The sequence below is a fragment of the Octodon degus genome, unplaced genomic scaffold, assembly GCF_000260255.1.
Source record: "Octodon degus isolate 3935 unplaced genomic scaffold, OctDeg1.0 scaffold00060, whole genome shotgun sequence".
Lineage (NCBI taxonomy): Eukaryota > Metazoa > Chordata > Mammalia > Rodentia > Octodontidae > Octodon > Octodon degus.
In genome coordinates, this window is record NW_004524636.1 from 9,417,845 (window position 1) to 9,438,053 (window position 20,209).

At 47.7% G+C, this 20,209-nt stretch overlaps 1 protein-coding gene across 1 annotated transcript in view; it reads right to left on the reverse strand.

Annotated features, from left to right (window-relative positions):
- Window positions 1-688: 688 nt before the first annotated feature.
- Window positions 689-20,209, reverse strand: part of Jag1 (jagged 1) — a 39,664-nt gene continuing 20,143 nt past the window's right edge. The window contains exons 5-26 of the mRNA XM_004634303.3: window positions 18,601-18,661; window positions 14,672-14,802; window positions 14,202-14,321; window positions 13,602-13,715; window positions 12,306-12,419; window positions 11,582-11,695; window positions 11,071-11,117; window positions 10,589-10,762; window positions 10,043-10,193; window positions 9,054-9,218; window positions 8,516-8,629; window positions 8,019-8,132; window positions 7,821-7,934; window positions 7,589-7,705; window positions 7,078-7,105; window positions 6,522-6,607; window positions 5,104-5,217; window positions 4,497-4,606; window positions 4,169-4,402; window positions 3,846-3,977; window positions 3,541-3,691; window positions 689-2,695 (exon numbers count right to left, since the gene is read on the reverse strand). Coding sequence (XP_004634360.2) covers window positions 2,238-2,695; window positions 3,541-3,691; window positions 3,846-3,977; window positions 4,169-4,402; window positions 4,497-4,606; window positions 5,104-5,217; window positions 6,522-6,607; window positions 7,078-7,105; window positions 7,589-7,705; window positions 7,821-7,934; window positions 8,019-8,132; window positions 8,516-8,629; window positions 9,054-9,218; window positions 10,043-10,193; window positions 10,589-10,762; window positions 11,071-11,117; window positions 11,582-11,695; window positions 12,306-12,419; window positions 13,602-13,715; window positions 14,202-14,321; window positions 14,672-14,802; window positions 18,601-18,661 — 2,963 coding nt within the window. The 3' untranslated portion in view covers window positions 689-2,237. The remainder of the gene's footprint in view (window positions 2,696-3,540; window positions 3,692-3,845; window positions 3,978-4,168; window positions 4,403-4,496; window positions 4,607-5,103; window positions 5,218-6,521; window positions 6,608-7,077; window positions 7,106-7,588; window positions 7,706-7,820; window positions 7,935-8,018; window positions 8,133-8,515; window positions 8,630-9,053; window positions 9,219-10,042; window positions 10,194-10,588; window positions 10,763-11,070; window positions 11,118-11,581; window positions 11,696-12,305; window positions 12,420-13,601; window positions 13,716-14,201; window positions 14,322-14,671; window positions 14,803-18,600; window positions 18,662-20,209) is intronic.

Genomic DNA, 20,209 nt, shown 5'->3' on the forward strand with positions numbered 1-20,209 from the left:
TGTTGGCTCCCAGATCTAAGCAGCCAAAATGCAACAGCTCTTTGAGGACTTTGAGACCCTGGAACCTCATGGAAGACCAAGCAATCAATACCCCAAGACTGCATGGTGAGGCCAGCCAGCATTCATTCTTCCGGCCAAGGCAGTGATAATACCTAATACCAGAGCTTCTAACTGCTCCCTGCTGTGCACTGAGGAAGCCACCGTACTAGGTAAGCTTTTAGGAGAGGCACAAGGGTGTGGCCTCCAGGGCAGGACAGCACTGTCAATCCAGAGAGCCAGAGGGTAAAAAGAGAAAGCATTAACCCCCCCACTTAATCCCCCAACACCAATTCCAAACTGTTTAAAAGCCCTTTAGTGCGGTGAGCATTTCCCATGAGTGCTCCCAAACAATTCACCTCCACACTGTGTGCCATGAATCCAGTGGTGTTTATTCAAGCAGTATTCACACTTGCTGTTGAATAACAAGGAATCGGGGCTCCCACAACTCCAGCTTCACAGAAGCCCTGAGGTTTCTTGAGAACTTGGGTGAGCTTTGTGGTTGAAAAGCCTTTCATTTCTTTCTGCTTGCCCCCGTCAGGCCCAACCTGTTAGACCTGGTTACCAGCAGGCATAGATCAGTCAGGGTAGCAAGAGCATGCAGCAGAGCCAGGCAAGACTGCGTCAGCTCAGAAGAGGCCACACTGTTCCATGTTTTCATACAAAAAATTTAATAAATATTACTTTTCAAAATTTATTGCCAGGAACAACACATCAAAGATGCATTTTTATGTTCATATAACACTAATAGGACAATACAAAGTTATCTTCACGGTCTCAAAGGTGAACCAACAAGATTACTCTGTTTTATAAGCCTTTTTGATCTTAAACTTTGTAATAGCACTTTGATTTCCTCACTTAAGGCAGGCAGTGTACTCTGTGGCAAATCTAAACAGTGATCTTACTGGACATTTTATGCTTCAAGTATTCAACTAGCTTATTAGAATACTCCCTAAATGCAGTAGATAACAAAAAAATATCAAATTTACAAGTGGTTCAGTATTACATACGAATGGTGAAAAGTAATCACAATTTACAAAATAAGATTGGTGTGCTTCCAACTTCACACAATTAATTGGATATTTTTAATGATATTCAACCACTCACATTTTTGGCTACGTTAAGTCATAGTTCAACTTGTTCCCTTAAACTGCTCTGTAGCAGATCACCTGTCTGTTTCTTCTTTTCAAGTCTAAAGCAGAGGAAAAAAAAAAACAAAAAAAAAACCTGTTCTAGACTAATTCTCAAACTGCCTCAGTCAGTCCTTAAAACGTGTCTTAAAGTGATGCTATATAGAAGGTGTTTTAACATCTGACGTCGTACAAAAAAAATTCCATCAGTATCAGTATCCTGGGCCCAGTAGCCCATCCTAATGTTTTAAGATAAACTATTTTCAAACACCTTAATTTTGGCTTATAGACAACAAGTAATGAGAAAATAAGTTCAAAAAAAAAAAAAAGCCATACGCTTACAATGCTATCAAAAACCTTCAGTTCTAAACATACATATAAATAAAAAGGAATGATGTTTTAAGGCTCTTGATTATTAAGTTAATAAATCAAATATACACAGTGATTAATAAAAAAGAATTATTTACATAACTATACAAAAACTCTACTTTTGACACATTTCCTCTTTAAATTCTTCATTTTACCAGCAACAGCTGACATCAGGGTCCCCCCTCCCCCAACAACAACAAAAATACAATAAAAAAAATAAATAAACTCATTTGTGATAGTTGCTGTGGTTCTGAGCTGCAAAGGCACTTTCAAATACAGAACTACTTGTACGTCATCATAAAACCAATATACAAAAACAACTCAAGAGTCAATAAATATAAATAAAACTATGATCCTAAGACTGCATCACCATTAGGACGACTGGCAGAAGTGGAAGCTCAGGAACTGGGGGCCCAGGCATTGTCCTAGGAGCCTGAGGGCCAGGTGCTGGCAGCTGGGGATGTGGCACACACCTGGCGCACTTGCCACTAGTTTTTGCATAGCTGTGAGACGCAGCACCCGATTTCCCAGCCAACCACAGAAACTACCATTGCCAGTGTAAGCCAGCTTGTCGAAACTTAAATTAACACAGGGATCCTAAGTCAACAACAGCCTTGGACTCGAGTGTAACAATAGTTTAAAGAACTACAAGCCCCAAGTGCCCTCCGACTCTACCTAAACGGTGGCAGTGCCCGCTGTCTGCTATACGATGTACTCCATCCGGTTTAGGCTCTGGGCACTCTCCAAGTCCCTGTTGTCCTGTTTGTTTGTCCAGTTTGGATGTTTAGTCGGTGTGCCATTGGGGGGCTTCTCCTCTCTGTCTACCAGCGTGTACACTGGCTGTTTGGCAAACCGGGCTTTCTGCTGGTGTTTATCCATGTCATCCTCTTCAACTTCCGAGTTGTGTGTCCTTATCTTAGACATTTTGGAGTTTTTATTCTCATAATCCTTGATGGGGACTGTGTTGGCTCCATGCTTCTCAATGGGGTTTTTGATCTGGTTCAGCTGTTCCCGCACGTTGTTGGTGGTGTTGTCCTCAGAGGCGGAGAGCGTGTGGCTACTTGGCTTCCGCCGCTTCCGCACACACCAGTAGAAGGCCGTCACCAAGCAACAGATCCAAGCCACCGTCAAGACAGAGCTCAGCAGAGGAACCAGAAAATCTGTAGGGCAGGCAGAGAACCAATTAACTCTCAAAAGAAAAAAAAAAAAAAAGCCATCACACTATGGGAACAAAAGAATACCAAGAAGGGTTGTCCTTTCCTCAGTCCCCAAGAGGGGCACAAGTCCCTTTTCACAATTGCATATTGTCATATCACAGCTTGATAAGCAAGTGCTGGGATCAGGGCCCTTGGAGACCTTGACACTTGTTCCCAGAGAGACCAGGCAGGGCGGCAGCTCCTGTAGTTTGACTTCACATGGGAGAACTGTGTCCAGCGAAGTCCAAGGGAATCTGGCTACTCACCTAGCTCATGGCTGAAGCACCTTTTCAGAATTACCAAAATCCTACTCCAGCCATGCAGTTCAAATACCGCATGGTTGTGTGCCCCTATTTCTGACCTAACTGGTGCTTGAGGTCCTCAAAAGGAGAGACTAGGTGACATGCAGGAAGGCCCACCAAGACATCCATGCAACCAGTGCCTCAGTGCTCAAGGCAGGCTGTGCCATGACTCCAGAATCCAAGTCAGGCTTTATATAGGGTCCAGCCCAGGGCGCAGTGGTGCTCCACACCAGGGATCTGCAGTGGGCCTAGACAATACCTCTCCTGTGGAAGCCTGTGAACAACATGTAGCTGGTTGGCAGGGAAAAAGTCAGGTGGACCTGTGTCCCCAACAGCCATGTGACCTTGGTCTAGTTGGCTGACTTCAGTTGTCTCACCAGTTACAAGGCTCTGGGAGGTGGGAGGGAGCACAGTCAAATAATCCCCCCCTTTACAGGCTTCGATGCCTGGTGTAATAGATCAATTTGACAGGCATCACAAAAAGGGACCATCCCACTTGATACTTACCCGTCCTGTTCTTCAGAGGCCGCCTCTGAACTCTCACTTCTGCGACAGCAGCAATAAGTGAGCTATTTCCATCACGTTTACTAACAAGATCAATTATTTTGTCCGTGATTTCCTTGATAGGGTTTCCATCATCTCGTATGTCTTCAGCAGACTGGAGAAGAGATTACCAGACTTGATTTGGGGGATACTTAACGGAAGCACTTAAAATTATAGGACAGCACATAATATGTTCTCAATGTAATTGTTCTATATGATACTGGCTGAAGTTACTATCATATAACAGTGTGAACAGGTCTTATACTCACAATGGCCACATGGATTTCATTGTTTGCTGAAGGGGAGGGCTCACAAGCTATGTAGATTGAATACTCGGCAGACACATTCTTCAAAATATTCAGATTCCTCAGTTCACTGCAAATGTGCTCTGTGGTAAGACCCTAGAACAATTTTTCAAAAATCCATACACATAAGAGATTAGAAGGAAAAAAGGTGGGCCGATGTTCTTGATCATCTCTGGCTAAATTCAGTCCTCACTGCTAAAGACAAGCATTTAGGCTAAAGGGAACTATATCCTAGCTTTTGATACTCTGGCATGCACACACCATTCCCAGCTAAGGTTGTCACCTACCGGTGACATCATCTCCTTATTAAAGGTGAATGTGATGTTTGCACAGTTATCCTGGTAGTAGGAGTCCGAGGTGCACTTGGTCTTCACTGGCTGCAGACTGGAAGAGTGGCATTCACCCACACCAGTGCAGGGGCGCACGAAGCACTGGTCCTCCAGGATAGGGATGCAGCTCTGCCCACCAGGACACTCACTGTGCCCTCTGTGGAGCAGGCAAGGTCGAGGGCCACACCAGACCTAGGGAAAGGAAGTCAGAAGCCACCAGCTTAGCCAGAAGGGCCCCAACACCATGGAGCCCGTGGGAAACTTGGCCGGCCTCCTCATGCTCTACCTTGGAGCAGGCAATCCGCCCATTCAGGCACTGGCAGGTGTTGCAGTCCTCATCCCACTTGGCGCCGTCGGGTATCATGCTCCCCATGGTGATGCAAGGTTTTCCTGAAACTGAGAGGTGGAGATGTGTGAGCAGGAGTTTCTTCTTCCGCAGACCAGATCATGGTCCTTAATATTTTACTCTCTCCCTGTTATGAAACAGTTACACCCATGCCTTTGCCCACGTGATGAGAGTTCCTCCTACGCTGGGCAGGTATGCGCCCTTCTCTGACATCCTCAACCAGCCATGTGATCTGCTTTGGCTAATGCAGCATCAGCAGGTATGACCCAAGATGCCCTTTAACCAGGCTCTTCCCCCCAAGCTTGGTGACTCTTGTAACCCAAAGGATAACCACTCTGTCTACCACCAAAAACCAAGTTTCCAGATGGTTTGTTACATGGCATTACTACACTAAGAGCTGACTGAAATCAACTGCTACCCTTCATGGGCTCCGTTCCCTACAGTCTCCACTCAGTTCTTCCTCCCTGAGCATGACACCCACTCAGGAACAGTCAGTCTGCTCATGCCAGAGGGCACATGGCTGGCAGCAGGGACCTGGCATACATACCTTCCTGGCATTTGGTGCCACTATGGCCTGGGGGGCAGACACACCGGTAGCCATTGATCTCATCCACACAAGTCGCCCCGAAGGCACAAGGTGAAGACTGGCATTCATTGATGTCTACAAAAAAAGAGCTCACACTTAGGCTCTACAGCAGCTGGCAAAGTTTTTTATAGACACAGAAAAGCATTCAAATCATTACAGGCCTGCTGTATTTTCACTCATGTGACCAGCACCCAAGTAAAGAAATGGATCATTAATCTCCCAAAAAGGCACTACCAGTGATGGACCCTCAGAGTGTGTCACTCTGACTTCTAATACCCAAGAGATGGCAATTTTAACTTAAGTTCCTTTCTTTCCTGACAGTACAGTTTAGAGCAGGGCCAGCAAATTTTCCTCAAAGGGATTAGTAAATATTTCAGGCTTTGCAGGCCACAAGCTCTTTGTCTCAACCCCTCAGTTCTGTTGTGGTCCTACAAGTAGCCACAGCCAGTAGGTAAACCAGTAAGTGTGGCTAGGTCGCAGTAAAACTTTAAGCCCGGTGTTGTGGCAAACACCTGTGATCCCAGCACCCTGGGAAGCTGACACAGGAGGACTGAGCCCAGCTTGGGCAACTCGGCATGACCATGTCTCGAAGCAAAAACACATAGAAAGGGTTGAGGATGTAGCTCAGTGCAAAAGCTCTATGTCCAAGCCCCAGAACTAAAAAAATATTTTCTTTAAAAAAATTAAAAACTCGTTTTAGAAACAGGCAGCAGGCCCAGCGTGGCCCAAAGCTCTATTTGCTACTTCCCAAGTAAGGGGTATCAAACAGACCCAACCTGTCCCCCCATCTAGTGCTGGAGCTCAGATCTAGGCATTTCAAGCAGCAGTAAAATTTCAAACAATCTGAGGACAAAAACTAAACAACAATTATTTTATCACGATTTCTTAGTAAAATAAATAGCATATAGAATGTAGGTCAAAAGCTCACAACAAAAAATAAACTTTCAGCTCTGAGAAACTGTGTTCTCTGTCCCTCTCTTAGCTGCTTTCATCACTTGTCTGGGGCCTGGTACAGCTGGCAGCTCAGCGCCTCAGCCCAGAGGCCAGGCTTTCCCATCTGCATTAGTTTGGTCCTGCGGCAGTATCACCGAGACAGCATCCATTTGCCCATAATTTCAAGTTAGTCACAAGGAAAAACTTAAAACATCGCATTCTGTGGCTAGCACTCTCTCCAGGAACAAGAAGGTCTACGCCACACAGGAGACTACACATGGCACCTGGGAGGCCCCAGCCAGGCACCCTCAACCCAGCTGAAGGCAAACTCCTTATTTATCAGGGCTGGGGACTGTGGCCTTAACTATTTCTAAATGTGGAAAAAAATCTGAAGCTGGGAAGGGAAACAGGGAGGAGAGTAGTTGGGAAAACCAGTGTATCCTTACTTATTCTGCAGTCCGGTCCAGCAAAACCTGGTGCACACTCACACCGGTACCAGTTGTCCCCATCCACACAGGTGCCGCTATTATAACTAAAAAGAAAGCAGAGAACACAGTTCAGTAAGCAGCTTCCTCATCCACAATGCTGTCTGTCTCATATAGCCAACTGCAGTCCTTGGCTCCTACCCCTGGGGGTCGCCACTCCCCACCCCCACACTCCCCTCAGTCGTGGGAGCTTTACAAATACTGATGCCTCAGCCCTATCCTGGAGAATCTCATTTCCTAAGTCTTGGGTGCAGCTCAGGCACTGGGACTTTTAAAAACTCCCTGGGCGATTCCTATGTGCAGCCAAGGTTGAGAATCACTGCTCTAAATGAAGACGCAACCTGGCTAATTAAAGTGTAGTCCTTGAAGCAGCACGATGGGGATCACCTGGGAGCTTGTTAGAAAAGCAGAGCCCCACCCAGACCTCCTGAATCAGAGCCTGCACTTTAAACATGATCCCCAGGAGGTCCTATGCATGCTACTGCCAATAAGGGCCAGCCTCAAGGTTGTCACTTACCAGGGGTGAGGGCTACAGTCATTGGTATCTGCAAAGGAAAGGCGACAGTGAGGACACATCTGGGAAAGGGGTCTTAGCCCTAAGAAAAAAACATCATTTATTTCCACAACACCCAGATGATACAAAGTCGAAGTTAACATCAGCCAAATATGCTTAAAACCTCTGCTGAATTAGAACCAGGCCTGCAGCACACTGGGTTTCATTTGCCGTGGGACACATGTACACAGGAAGAGGCCCAGGAGGGGACTGTGGAGTGTGTGAGAATGGAAGACAGCGGGCTGCTGGTCAGCCCCAGAGCTGGGAACTGAGACACCATCTGTCTCCACTTATCTCACCAGCGACTTTCTCATGCCCAGGTCAGGGCTGCAGCCCATCAAGTCATTAATACGGACCCAGGTGATACACAAGCAGACATCAAACGACACTGCTTCTGGTTTCTATTGCAAGTCCCCAAGGGTGTCAGGATATGCTCTAGCAGCCCTGGGAGAGTTCAAGGGGGGAGGACACTCACTCTGTGTGCAGATGGGTCCCTCCCAGCCTTCTTTGCAGACACACGTAAAAGACTCGCCATTGACCACACAGGTGCCCCCGTTATGGCAGGGGCTGGGCAGGCAGCTACTGTTCCTGGCTGCAAGACAGGGCCAAGACCCCCCACTGTGAGTGTCCAGAAACTGTCTGGCGGGGGCGGGGCAGGACCCAGGCCCAGGAGCTCACCAACAGACACTCGGATGGAAGAAAGTTACCTATGTTGCAGGTTGTTCCTTCCCAGCCACCGGGACACATGCACTTAAAAGCATCCCCTTCATCGTAGCAGGTGCCGCCGTTGTTGCATGTGGCCTCGTCACACTGGCTGTCACCTGAAGGAAGAATATATCTACGTGAGCCCCTGCTGGTGCCTCCCAAAGAGTACAGAGCCAAGACTCAGGCTGGTGAACACTTACGTGAGTGGCAGGTCTTTCCCTTCCACCCATTTTTACAGTCACAGTAAAAATCATTGACCAGGTCTCGACATGTGCCCCCATTGTGGCAGGGGTTCTGGCTGCAGTCATTAATATCTAGGAACCAAAGAGGAGACTCAAGCTGAAAACAAACCAGGACCACAGACTCCTACAGCCTCCCTTAGCCCTTGCTGACCACCTCCTGTGTCTGTTTTTATGAAATGAAGCAGCTCCCAACTTTGAATGTCGCAAGTTAGGTAAGAGAAAGAAAGAATTTAAATAAAAGTGCCTTTCCTTGCAAGCAGGATATTTACTATCTTCATTTCTGGTCTCTTTCTAGAGCTCTGCAGCCAAGGTCGCTCAACATTAGTAAACACAAGCTCTGAGTCCTCACTACAGAAATTGTTGGGGCCCTACCTTCAGAAATTGCCATTGCATACAAAGGCATCCCAGATTAAGGGGGCCGCCCATCCCAGAGTCCCAAAGAACCACAGACTCACTGGTTTCACAATAGGCTCCCTCCCAGCCATCGCTGCAGATACACTTGTAGGAGTTGACACCATCGATACAAGTGCCACCGTTTCGACAGGGGTTGCTCTCGCAGTCATTAATATCTGTGGAAAGGAAGAAAACAATGAACATGAGGAGCTGAGGGGCAAAGAATGCCCCGACCAAGCCCTGTCTTGTGGTTTTCATGGCTGTCTGAGAAAATGCACCTGGCGCCTGTATTCTACACTGACTTTCTCCAATGGGACAGAAGCTTCCAGGTGGTGCCTCCCCCTTCTTAATGTAACACCCTCATTTGTGTTACTTGGTGGGCCCAGGAAAAACTTCTACAGAAAAGAGGGACTCCGTGAATTCATAAGATTCCAGAATACTCCAAGGTAGATACAGAAACTCAGAGGCATTAGAACCTGGCAACTGAATCCATCCTCAGTCTCAGAGCCTAAATTGAATGATAAATGTAACAAGCACTGCAACCTGATTTTCTGAGGCAGTGCAACTCCTTGCTCCCCATTCCCCAGGGAGGGGTCTTACTTTCATGGCAGTACGTTCCCGTGAAGCCTTTGTTACAGTCACAGGTGAATTTGCCTCCCGACTGGCTCTTGCACTTCCCGTGGGGACCACAGACGTTAGAAGAGATATATCGCACCCCTTCAGGCGTGTCGTTGGAAGCCATGGCCACGGTGCAGCTGTCAATCACTAGAAGACAGGCTCAGATCAGATTGCGGCCACAGCGTTCCTAAGCAAAGGACTAAAGCCACGCCTCCATACTGGAGCCGGGCACCCTCTGGCTAATGAGGGTAAGAAGTCAAGAGGCACCCCAGGGACCAGGACTCCAACGACCTGCCTCCTTGCACTATGACAAGCAAAGCTGTGATGCCAGGCAAAATTTTTAAAGCATTTTGTCATCAAGTAGCCAAGAAGCCTATACGCCTGTGGGCCCCTTCATCCCACCTCTGACATCTGCCCATTGTGGAAAAAGATCACCTCTGCTTCCTTCCTCAATCTAAGGTAAGGCTAGAGGATAAACTTACAGAGGCTCTAATTAAGATCCTGCAGCCTAATACAGCAGCCATGGGCCACATGTGGCTATCTAGATCTAAATGAGCTAAAATTAAGTAGTGTTGCTAGCCATGCCAGTCACTATGCGCTCGGTAGCCACACGTGGTCCACAGCTCCCCCATGACGCTGCAGTCAGGCTTAACTGAGATACAGAACATCCCCACAGTTGTAGAGAACTCTGACAGTGCTGCTGCGGAGGATCTGCCTCAAGGCTGCAAATCAGCCCACCCAGGACACGAATGACAAATGGCTTTTACAAGCTTGCTCTCCTCTGAGCTCTACATAACATGTGGTTCTTCCAAGGAGGGCTGGAACAGATTGCTCCCACATGCTCTGGCTTCCCTAAGCAATCAGAGAAAAGTCCTCCTCACCTACATACTACACCTCTAACAACACTAAGGGGAGATAGGACATAGAACAAAAGAGGTCTGGAGACAGCTGGGTGCCAGGCAGGGCAGTACCTTCACAGGGGGTTGTACGGCAGTGGTCTTTCAGGTGCGAGCAGTTCTTGCCCTCATAGTCCTGGGGACACTTGCAGAAGTAATCACTGGCCCGATTGTAGCAGTGGGCCCCATTCTGGCAGGGGTTGGGCTCGCAGTAATCTATGTCCAGCTGCAAGTGTCAGGAGCAGGACAGAGGTGTCATTATCTGGGACAATGGGAACTGACCCCTCCATCCATCTATCTGCTTCTAGATGTGTAACACACCTTTGTGCTTAGGAACCACCATAGCCCGGTAAGTATTCAAAAAGATAGGGCAGGGCAGGAGGCAGAGTGCCAAGCAAGACATAAACTCTAGCAGAGTCGAACAGATGGGCCATGGGCACTAAGGAGGAAATCACTTGGAAACATTCTTCCACCAGCATTCTCTAGCAGAGATTCCCTAGTGTAGGATGTTAACAGATGTCCCAAGAGCCTGCACACAAGTCAGGAGGAGGGGAGGAGGGAAGAATGGCAGCAGGCTGTGCCGTGAAATCTTGGTCATCTGAAGTACTCGCCTCCACTCACCTGACAGAGGTTTCCAGAGAAACCAGTGGGACACAGACACTGGAATCTGTTGATTTCATTCTGACAGTGGCCCCCGTTCAAACACGGGTTGCTGGCACATTCATCAATGTCTCTCTCACAGTGATCGCCTGCATAGCCAGGTGGACAGATACAGCGATAACCATTAACCAAGTCCTGGAAGAGGAGAAGAGGGAGAAACACATGCTCTGTCTATGTATTCCACACACACAGAGCTTCAGCGCTTTAGTTGAGCATGACTGCTGAGGTTCATCAGCTAATCACTGCCAACCAAACAACCCAGGTTAGGGGTTTTCTGCACACATACCTTCACAGGGCTCTGGGCTAACAAGGGGCCTACGGAAACGCAGAGACCTCCTTTCACCTGCACTTTTCAAATCCCATGGGCACAAAGCCCTCCCCCCATCACATAAATCTCAGGACTTCTTGTCAACTGTCAAGGATTTAAGTAAAAATGTACATACCTGACAGGAGGCATCATTCTGACACTGACCGAGGCAGTCATTTATATCTGAAAAATAAGGAAGTCATCCTATTAAAGGGGCATTTGACATTGAAACAGGGCATGACTGAAAAGCCTCCTCACTCAGGACAGATAAAGTTTCAAATCAGATTTCCTGTGTGCTTCCTGTGAGATAAGCTTATTATACTGGGTGGGGATCCTCCCTAACACTCCCGGAGTGAGGGAGTGAAACTTCACTTCATTGTTTAGCCACCTTATCAGAGTATGGGCAGTTGTAGCTGCTAATGAGCCTGATAAATTTTGTGTTTTCCCTGTTGCCCCATCACTCCCTTCCATGAGCATTTCTAGCACTGGTGACAGCATGTGTGCCTGGAGTGCAGGAGGCCCTGGGGGTTCAATGCCTAGTACCACAAAATGGGGGGGGGGCGCGCTAAACTGGAGTCCAGGGATGGACAGACCAGTGTCTTCAACACTCAAATTTCATGAAAACCAGAAGTGAAATAGTCACTCACTTATGTCACAATTCTGACCCATCCAGCCTGGTAGGCAATCACAGTAGTAGCTTGCGATCAGATTCTTACAGGATTTGGCATTTACACAAGGTTTGGCCTCACATTCATTTGCATCTGAAAGGAAGCAAGGATGAACAGTGAGAAATGGCCCTTTACCCCCTCCCCCACCCAGAGATGCACCACACCAGTAATAGTTCATCTGCTGTGGGAAACACTAGCAAGCCAGCTAAATAAGAAATCCTAGTGGCCTGTGTTTTGCACAGAGGAGCTCTATCCCTAACTCTCATCCAATAAGAAGCACTAATTGCTAACTTTCAGGCTACTGGTCAACAACTGGCCCCTGACCGAATAGTAGAAAGCCACCAGGCATTTCTGCATGGGACCTGGAGCAGCCTAGTTGCTGGGATTTAAATGTGGCAAGAAGAATGCAGATGGTTCATTCCTCATGAGATCATCCCTGCCTGGAACCCAGCTGCACTCTCCTCGGACGGACAATTGACATGGTTCAAGGAATCCGACAACTTTCCCACAGGGCCGAAAGAGCCAGTCCACCTGCGTTCAAGTTATTTCTCCCAGTCCTAAAACTTCCCCATAATAAAGGACTCCTCAGCAGGATGGAGTGTGAACTCACACCGCTGGCCACAAGTTTGTCTTTCTTGACAGCTTTCATTAGCAAAGCCAACTAATCTGGGTTCAGGGAGCATGGTTGCTGGAATTTTCTTACCTAACTGGCATGTCTTGCCAGTCCACTGCGGAGGGCACACACACTTAAATCCGTTAACCATGTCCTGGCAGGTGCCCCCATGGGAACAGTTATTTGGGGAACAATCGTCAATGTCTGCTCAACGAGAAAGGAGGGGACAGTTCAATTCCAACCCACTTGGCAGTTACATAATACAAGGCACCACCTCTCACATGACCCCTGAACAGCCTTCACCTAAGAGCCAGACACCTGCTACAAGTAAAGCTACAGCAGGGTAAGTGGCACAGTGACAACAAGGCCCAAGCCTTGGTTGTAGCTTTAAATCCCCCGCTGCCCTAGTTCATTTAATCCCCCCTAAGCAGTGGGGGGAGGAGACAGCTGGATCTCTGTAGAGCATCAACTCGGTGGGAACGCAGGTCACCCAGAGCTGCCTAATCTTTATTAAAGGAAGTGAGAGGTTGCAAAGTGGTGTTTTTTTAAAAAAAAATTATAGGCAGAAACATTCCTTTGATTTGCTTACAGGCTCCCCCAAATAAATATACCTGGTGCCACACTCAGTTCATCCCCAGTTCATTTCTGACCTGTGCTCTCTGCAAATTCGCTCAGTCTTCACTACAACTTAAATATGGGAACTGTTACTGTCCCACTTAAAGAGAGTATGAGGAGGTTACAAGGCTACCAGAATGCCACAAGCTCTGAGCAGGGCACCCCACAGCATACCCAGGCCAGGTGACCCCAGAACCCACATCCTTACCCCAGGCCACATGGTGCTACCAGGGTGCTAACTGACAGTGGTGTTCAGACCTGACTGGCTGCTGCCCCCAATTCCAGCAGTTCCTTAAAGACTACAGGCTGCCCAATTCTGGAGGGATCAGTGGCACCCAGAGATCCATGCTGTACAGTGGTTCAGAGCATGCTAATGTTTGATCTAGCCTAAAAGCCAAGCTAATTTGATAGCCAAGTCATTTCTCTTGGAGCACTGTGACAAAATTTAATAGTATCAACCTACAACCTGGCTATAGCTGCGACAGAATAGCCAGGATTCAGGAGCCAGAGCTCCCAGGAACACATGAAAAGGAATGAGCTATTTCCAGGAGGAAATTCCTGCTGACTGACACATATGCCCCCCAGTAGGGAGGATGGGGTGCCAGGGGACCTCCAACTGCACCCACCCCTGTCCCACTGAATGTATGTGACCCTAACTGTGCCCTCTCCCACTGAAACTGATGTGTCACCAAGCCCACAGCACTAGACAAACCCAGATCTCCCCTTCCCACCTGAGTCTTCACACAGTGACCCTCCAGAATGGACACTCACTTGTGGAGCATGTGGGTCCAGTCCAGCCTGGAGAGCATTCACACTCAAACCCCAGGGAGGTCTCCTTGCAGCTGCCTCCATTGTGGCAGGGATCAGAGAGGCAGGCGTGCTCAGCTACAGAGACAAGACAGCAGTCAGCAAGGGAGACCTCGATTTGCATTACATCCTCTCCATCTCCACCACCAGTTCAAAAAAATGTATGTGACCCTAACTGTGCCCAAGGAAGAAAGGAGGTCATCTTTCTCACTAAGCTGTCTCCAACTGCTTGCAACCAATCTTGGAGACCAGGAATTCCACTATGTAAATCAGCATCACCCAAAAAACTTGAAGGACTCAGAGGTTTCATAAACCCACAGAAGGCCTGAGATAACAAGCTTTTTGTAGGCCATTTTCATATTTCCTTGGGTGAGTGTGTGGGTTTTTTATGTATTTAGTATAGGGTCTCACTACACAGATAGGACTCATAGTAATTCCTCTGTTTTCAGTCTCCCAAGCGCTGGGATTAAAGGCCACATCATCACACCCAATCTTATGTGTGTTTTTAAGCTGAATGTAGAGAAAAAGTAAGCATAGGGATCTCACCCAGCTTGTACCACTTACCAATTTCACAGTTAAGTCCTGAATACCCCTCAGGGCAGGAACACTGATATTTGTCAGGACCTGTGTTACTACAAGTTCCCCCGTTGAGACAGGGCTGATGAGTCCCACAGTAATTGAGATCTGCCAAAAAACAGGCCCCAAAGTCACAAAGAGGCAAAAGTAAAGATTCCTAATCTAACAGTTCTTATCTCTTTCAAAAGTAAAACCAAAAAAAGAAAAAAGTAAAACCAAAATAAAATAACTCCCATATCATAAATTCAAAATCAAATTCAGAGCAAAACACCCTGAACAGTGATAAATAGGGAACAGGGTATATCTCAGAGGTAGTACGCTCTCCTAGCATGCTGGAGGTGCTGGGTTCCATCCCCAGCTCCACTATAAGACATAAAAGAGTAAAAGCAAAAGTCAAATCCATACTACCCACCACCCCAGGCTAGCACCCCACCTGAACCTCCTCATGGAGTGCATACCTTTGTCACACAGCTGGCCGCCCCAGTTGGTTTCACAGAGGCACTGCCAGGGCTCGATGCAAGTGCCATGTACACATCCCGGGTGTGGGATACACTTGTCGCAGTACAGGCCTTGCCAGCCATACTGGCACCTGTGGACAGACAGCACACCCCATTCAGCCTTTCCAACATCACGGGGGTCTGCACGATTACAACAGAAGACCGCAAGGTCAGGCTGTTTTGTTGGGGGGGGACAGGATGGCAGACAGTCAAGACTGGGAGGGGGTGCCGCAGCATGCCTCTTATAAACAAACATTTTCACAGTTGGGCCAGTGTCCCCTCCCGGCTGACTTTCAACAAAAGGAGGGCTGTCTGGGGAGGGGCCGGTATGGGGTACCCTCCACAAAGCCACTCTCTTCTCAGGCTCCCTGATGAGCCAAGGGTGGGGGCATAGAATAAATCAATCCCAGGACCTAGTTGAGACAGACCATAGAAGGACTGGCCGGGGACAATAGCTGTGCGAATGTCTCCTCCAGGGCTGCGCTTGCAGCTCTGCTGGGCTTTGTCTCAAATGCGAGCTGTGACCTCAGTGCACAGAAACCAACAAGACAGAGAGTGCAGCAGGAAAGCACAGCACAGGGAAGCTTAACAAAGCAGACAAACAGCAGGCAAAGGCCAGGGCAGCGTGGCTAAGTCACTCTCTGCAGCGAGAGGCAGGGGAGAGCAGCTACAGCACAGGGAACCCAGTCCACAGATGATTTAGGACCCACTACACGGCTGCTCATGTTAATTTATATGCTTCTCACTTTGGAAAAAAAAAAAAAAAGGTAAGAAAACAGGGTCATCGTAGTTTATCTAGTTTTGGAAGAGTTGAGTTTCTTTTATAAGCAACCTGTTCATCAGACTGTTTGGAGGCCAAATGGTGCCTTTGATCCCCAAACAAAAACACAAACATAAACCTTCACCTGAGGGGTAGAAAGGGCAAGGTCTCAAACCACTCTCCCCTCAAGTTTCAAGCCCTCTGAAACTTTAACTGTCTTCTCAAACATCAAGCTTTAACAAAAGGGATGGGACAGAGGCAGTGACAACACTGCCAGCTCGCCAGATGACAAGGCGAATGTGAGTCGTGCACAACCATCCCAGAGGAGGACCTGGGAAAAGCCATGATTGGAACCAGCCACCCAGTAAGCTGCTCAGCTGTGACTCTGGAAAACAAACGTCCCCTTAACCCCCTCAAAGGAAAGCCTCACAGTTGCAGAGAGCTGGAGGCAAGCTAGCAAATCCTTGTCATGGGAAAATTATAGGGATCTAGCTAATAGCTAATCACCCACGGCTCAGAATCAACTGAACCCCTGAGAATACTGATGAACCACATCCTAGCTTCCAAAAACAAGCCCTGCACGCCCAAGCACAAAGAGTCAATAGAATGTGCAGCTTAATATTAATCAGACACAGGATTCTGGTTTAGATCAAATAGACCCTTGGCCTAAATGACAAGTGACTATTTGAAGGAGTAAAATAAAGTCATCTGATACACTTTTTTTGGTAACAAAAGGGACACCCCAAAGTTAGTGGGAGTTAGAGGGGTGGGAAGCTATTCTGTCTGACAGTCCTAGCCTGAAAGGTAACATGAGGGATTGACTGAGAGCAATATTCTGTCTTCCCTTACCCTTCCAAATTAAGGCAGGCTCTACCTCTTCAATTTGCCTAATAAAAGCAAGAAGAGCCAGCTGAGGACCCAACCTAACCTCTTAATTAACAAGCACTCAATCCCCAAGCATGAAAAAGCAACCGCAAGGGGCCACGGATGACTTCAAAAGAAAACAAATAAAAATACTGACCCCAAAAGAGGCATCCACCAAGTTAGCCCAGTTTAATAATATATGATTAAGATTCTCATGAGAAATTGAAGTGCCTTCCCTCATAGAATGATTCACAATTAAGTTTGATGTTATTGGCAGGCTCGCAACAGAGCCGGCAAGTGCACCCAGGAAGGGGGACCTGCATTTACTCGGGAGCAACAACAACAACAACAACAAATCAACAAAGTGCTCCTCTCCAGGGGAAGAAGACAAAAGCCAGTGCAGTACATAATCCGAAAGATGACTTACTGGTAACTTGCCATGCAACTATTTCTGGAGCAGGATACAACCTGAACTTCCTTAGCTGGAAGGTTCTGTTTTGATCCTTGTTCAAGGCAGGGCAAAGGAACTGGACTGGGAGACTATGCAAATGCCGCGTGGGAAAGTTGCACCTTAAGTAAATAAGGGCACCAGTGCGTGTCTGGGCAGGGAGTGGGAGGTGAGACTTCGAAAGAGAAAGGGCTAAATTCTGAAAACAAAGCCTGTTGTTCTGGCTCCGAGGGCCCTCCCCTGCGTGGCAATGTTTATTCTGATGACAGTAGCACAAATCGGGTTGGCCTCGCTGATACTCATCTGAACAGGAAGCAGGCTCTGAGGCCCTAATGGCACTGCCCTAATGGCACTGCCGTTCTTACTTTCTCCAGAACACCCCTAATTACGGAGAGGTGCTGTAGGTGGATTCCTGCTTGGCATTCGACAGCAACCTTGTTCAACACCACAGTCAGCTGTTAGCTGTGGGTGAATCCATTCAGCTTTGCAGAAAATAAATTTCCATTTTAGTGCAACCTGCTCTTAATTTTGCCTCCAGCTGCCTTGACTCCCACCTCAGCCTAAATTCAGTGTTTCTGCTGCAAGGGAGGAAAACCAGATGAGAATTTGGTCCAGCACATTCCCGGGCTAACCCACGGCACTGGGCTCTTGTCAGAATGGGTGGTGGCCAGGAATCAGTACTTTTAACAGTCACTTCCTTAATCCTGGGAATCACATGTTAGTACTGAAGTGTGGGACAGCAATTCCAGAAATAGGGTCCTATCAGCCACAGAACAGCACCCCCAGGCACTTCCAAAAATAATGCAAAACACCTTGAGATCACTCCAGCCAGGGTATGGAATCTGCTTTTTAATCAGAGCCCCAGGTACCACCTTCCTTTGAGGTGCACTGGTTTGAACTGTTTCATAAGCTTCTCTTGGCTCAAGTCACAGCAGCTTTGGGGACAAAGGTGACAAGCCCAAAGGATCCATTTAGTGTCACATTAAATCTACTAATCCTTATAATTTGGGAGGAGGGAAAATAAAAGCGTGTGATGCTGTCCAAATGCCCCAGACTCCAACAGTATTTCCGGGAACCAAACTTTCTCAAACTGACATAATATACATTTCAAGAAGTGCCCAAAACCATGGTCCTGAAGCTCTCAGGGTAGGGACTCCCTTTGGTTTTTGCATTGTTCCCGGACTATAAAAGAACAGACTTCAAAGGCCAGTAGCAAAAGTCGACATTCATCAGGCTCAACTGACAAGATTCCAGTACAGCCATTAACCTCTCAGCACCGGCAGGCTCCCACTGCAGAGGGGCAGGAGATTGTACTAATCCCATTCTAAAGAATGCTGGACTTTCTCCTATTGATGGGAAAAGTGGGGGAAGGCAGGGAGAGAGGGAAAGAGGAAAAGGGGAGGAGGGGGAATGGAGAGGGGAGGAGAGCAGAGGGGGAGGAGGGAGAAGGAATAAGAGGAGGAGGGTGAGCAGGAGGAGGAGGAGCCTAAGGAAACCAAGCCATACCCCTCCCCATCCAGTGCATTAGCACTTTAGAATTATAAAAATGTGTTATCAGTTTACAGAATAGTTAACACAAGAGTCACCAGCCATGCCAAGTTCCTTTTTCTCTCCTAGAGAAGTGGTGTACATTCGACCAGACAGCTAGGATAATTTAATAAGCTTTGGATCAGGGTGTTTGTTTTTTTTTTTTTTTTTTTTTTTTAACTTTCTCTTCCTAACAATGAAAAGAGCATATTAACAATCAAGTTAGTCCCTCTGCTGCATTAAAAGAAATGTCCTTTTTTAAACAAAAAAGAAATCACAAAAGACCTGTACCTGCAGTTACCCGGAACTTTGCAAGATCCATGCTTTGGACTACAGCCCTGTCGGCAAATAGCTGTAAAGGAGCAGAGAAGACTGAATTAGCACGTTGCCGGCATCCTGCACTGCCAAGCGTCATGAGAACTGCCTAGTATAATAAGCCTACAAAATCCATGATTTTAAGAGATCTCATATCAAGCCCATTTAGGGAAAGAAAGATGGGAGGGGCCCAAAGAAACCCAGCTTTAAGCTTCAAGGCCATGTTAGCAGATCCTCAAAACATGATACTGCCTGGGGACAGAATTCAGTCACATGATGCAGGGAGTCCTCACCCAGCCCTTAACAGCAGCTTCCCAGCTCCCTGCAACCCCTCCCCTGTAAACCTGCTCTCCTTTGCCAAGAGAAGGAGGTGCAGAGCCTCTTCACCATCTCTCCCACACCATCCTTCAGGGCACCCTCGGTAGAGCCCCAGCTGCGCCCCCCACCCCAAGGAAAAACTTTCCCACAAAAATCCTTGTTTCAAAAATCTCCCAGGGTAACCAAGCTGGCTTCATTTGGGTGGCTAATTGGAGGCCAGGGCTGGTGGCACCTGCAGAGAACCCACACAAAGCAATTCTTCTCCTCATTTAAAAAACTACTATGGATTTTAAAGTAATATTACTGACTTTTCAAACACACCTATTTAAAATCTATTCATCAATTCCTTCTTTCACTGGAATTTCAGAAATGCCATCCTGTTTAAACTACTACTCTCCAGTTATTGAAGAAAACAGTACTTCCCAGGAGCCCTAGAACCCCGCCATACTGCACCCATCGGTCATAGCTCAAAATTCATTTTCTCAAATTTAAGCTTATCATGAAAGAATTTACTTAATTATCACAAAAGATATGTAGAGTCTATTATTATTCATGAGGAAATTATTCATAAGGTTTACTACAATTACCCACCAAATTGCTGGGAATCAGAATTACTGAATTCAAATAAAAGAGGCCAGGACAGAAGACAGTAAGACCTCTGAGTGTGTGTGTTCTCCCTGTGTGAGCACAACCCTCCTGCAGTAGGAAAAGCCCAGCTGACTTTTCCTTTCTTCCCTCAACACCCTGGTCCCACAGATGCCCCATGAGTGCTCACTGCGAGGCCACCTGAATTCAGCATCCCTTCACCCAGCTCCTCCGAAGCGGTGCCAAAAGGGCCTGGCATCCAGGACAAAGGCAGATGGGGCAGGGGAGGAAGCTGAGCTTGGGTGTGGCCTCTAATGGAGTCTGGAAGGCGGATCCCAGGGACATCCCTGGGGAGTGAATCTCTGCTCCACAAGGCAAAGGGGGCTGCCCTGTTCCCTCCCATCAGTCACTCCCTGAACAGTGAGCCCAAGGGACTGGCCCCAAGCAGCTCCTGTGGAGAGGACAACTCCCCAGAGAAGGAGCAGCTGGGAGCTGTTAGCAGCCAGCACTCACAGCATCTGGGGGATGGGGACACCAGCTGGTAGAGGGGCTCTGCAGGGCACAGGGACAGCAGCTCTAGGCACAGAATCTTCATGCTTTAGTCCTAGGTGACAGGTAAACACCCGCGCCTGCCTGAGATGGCCATTTGCCACTGACTGCACTGGGTCTGAACTCGACACTC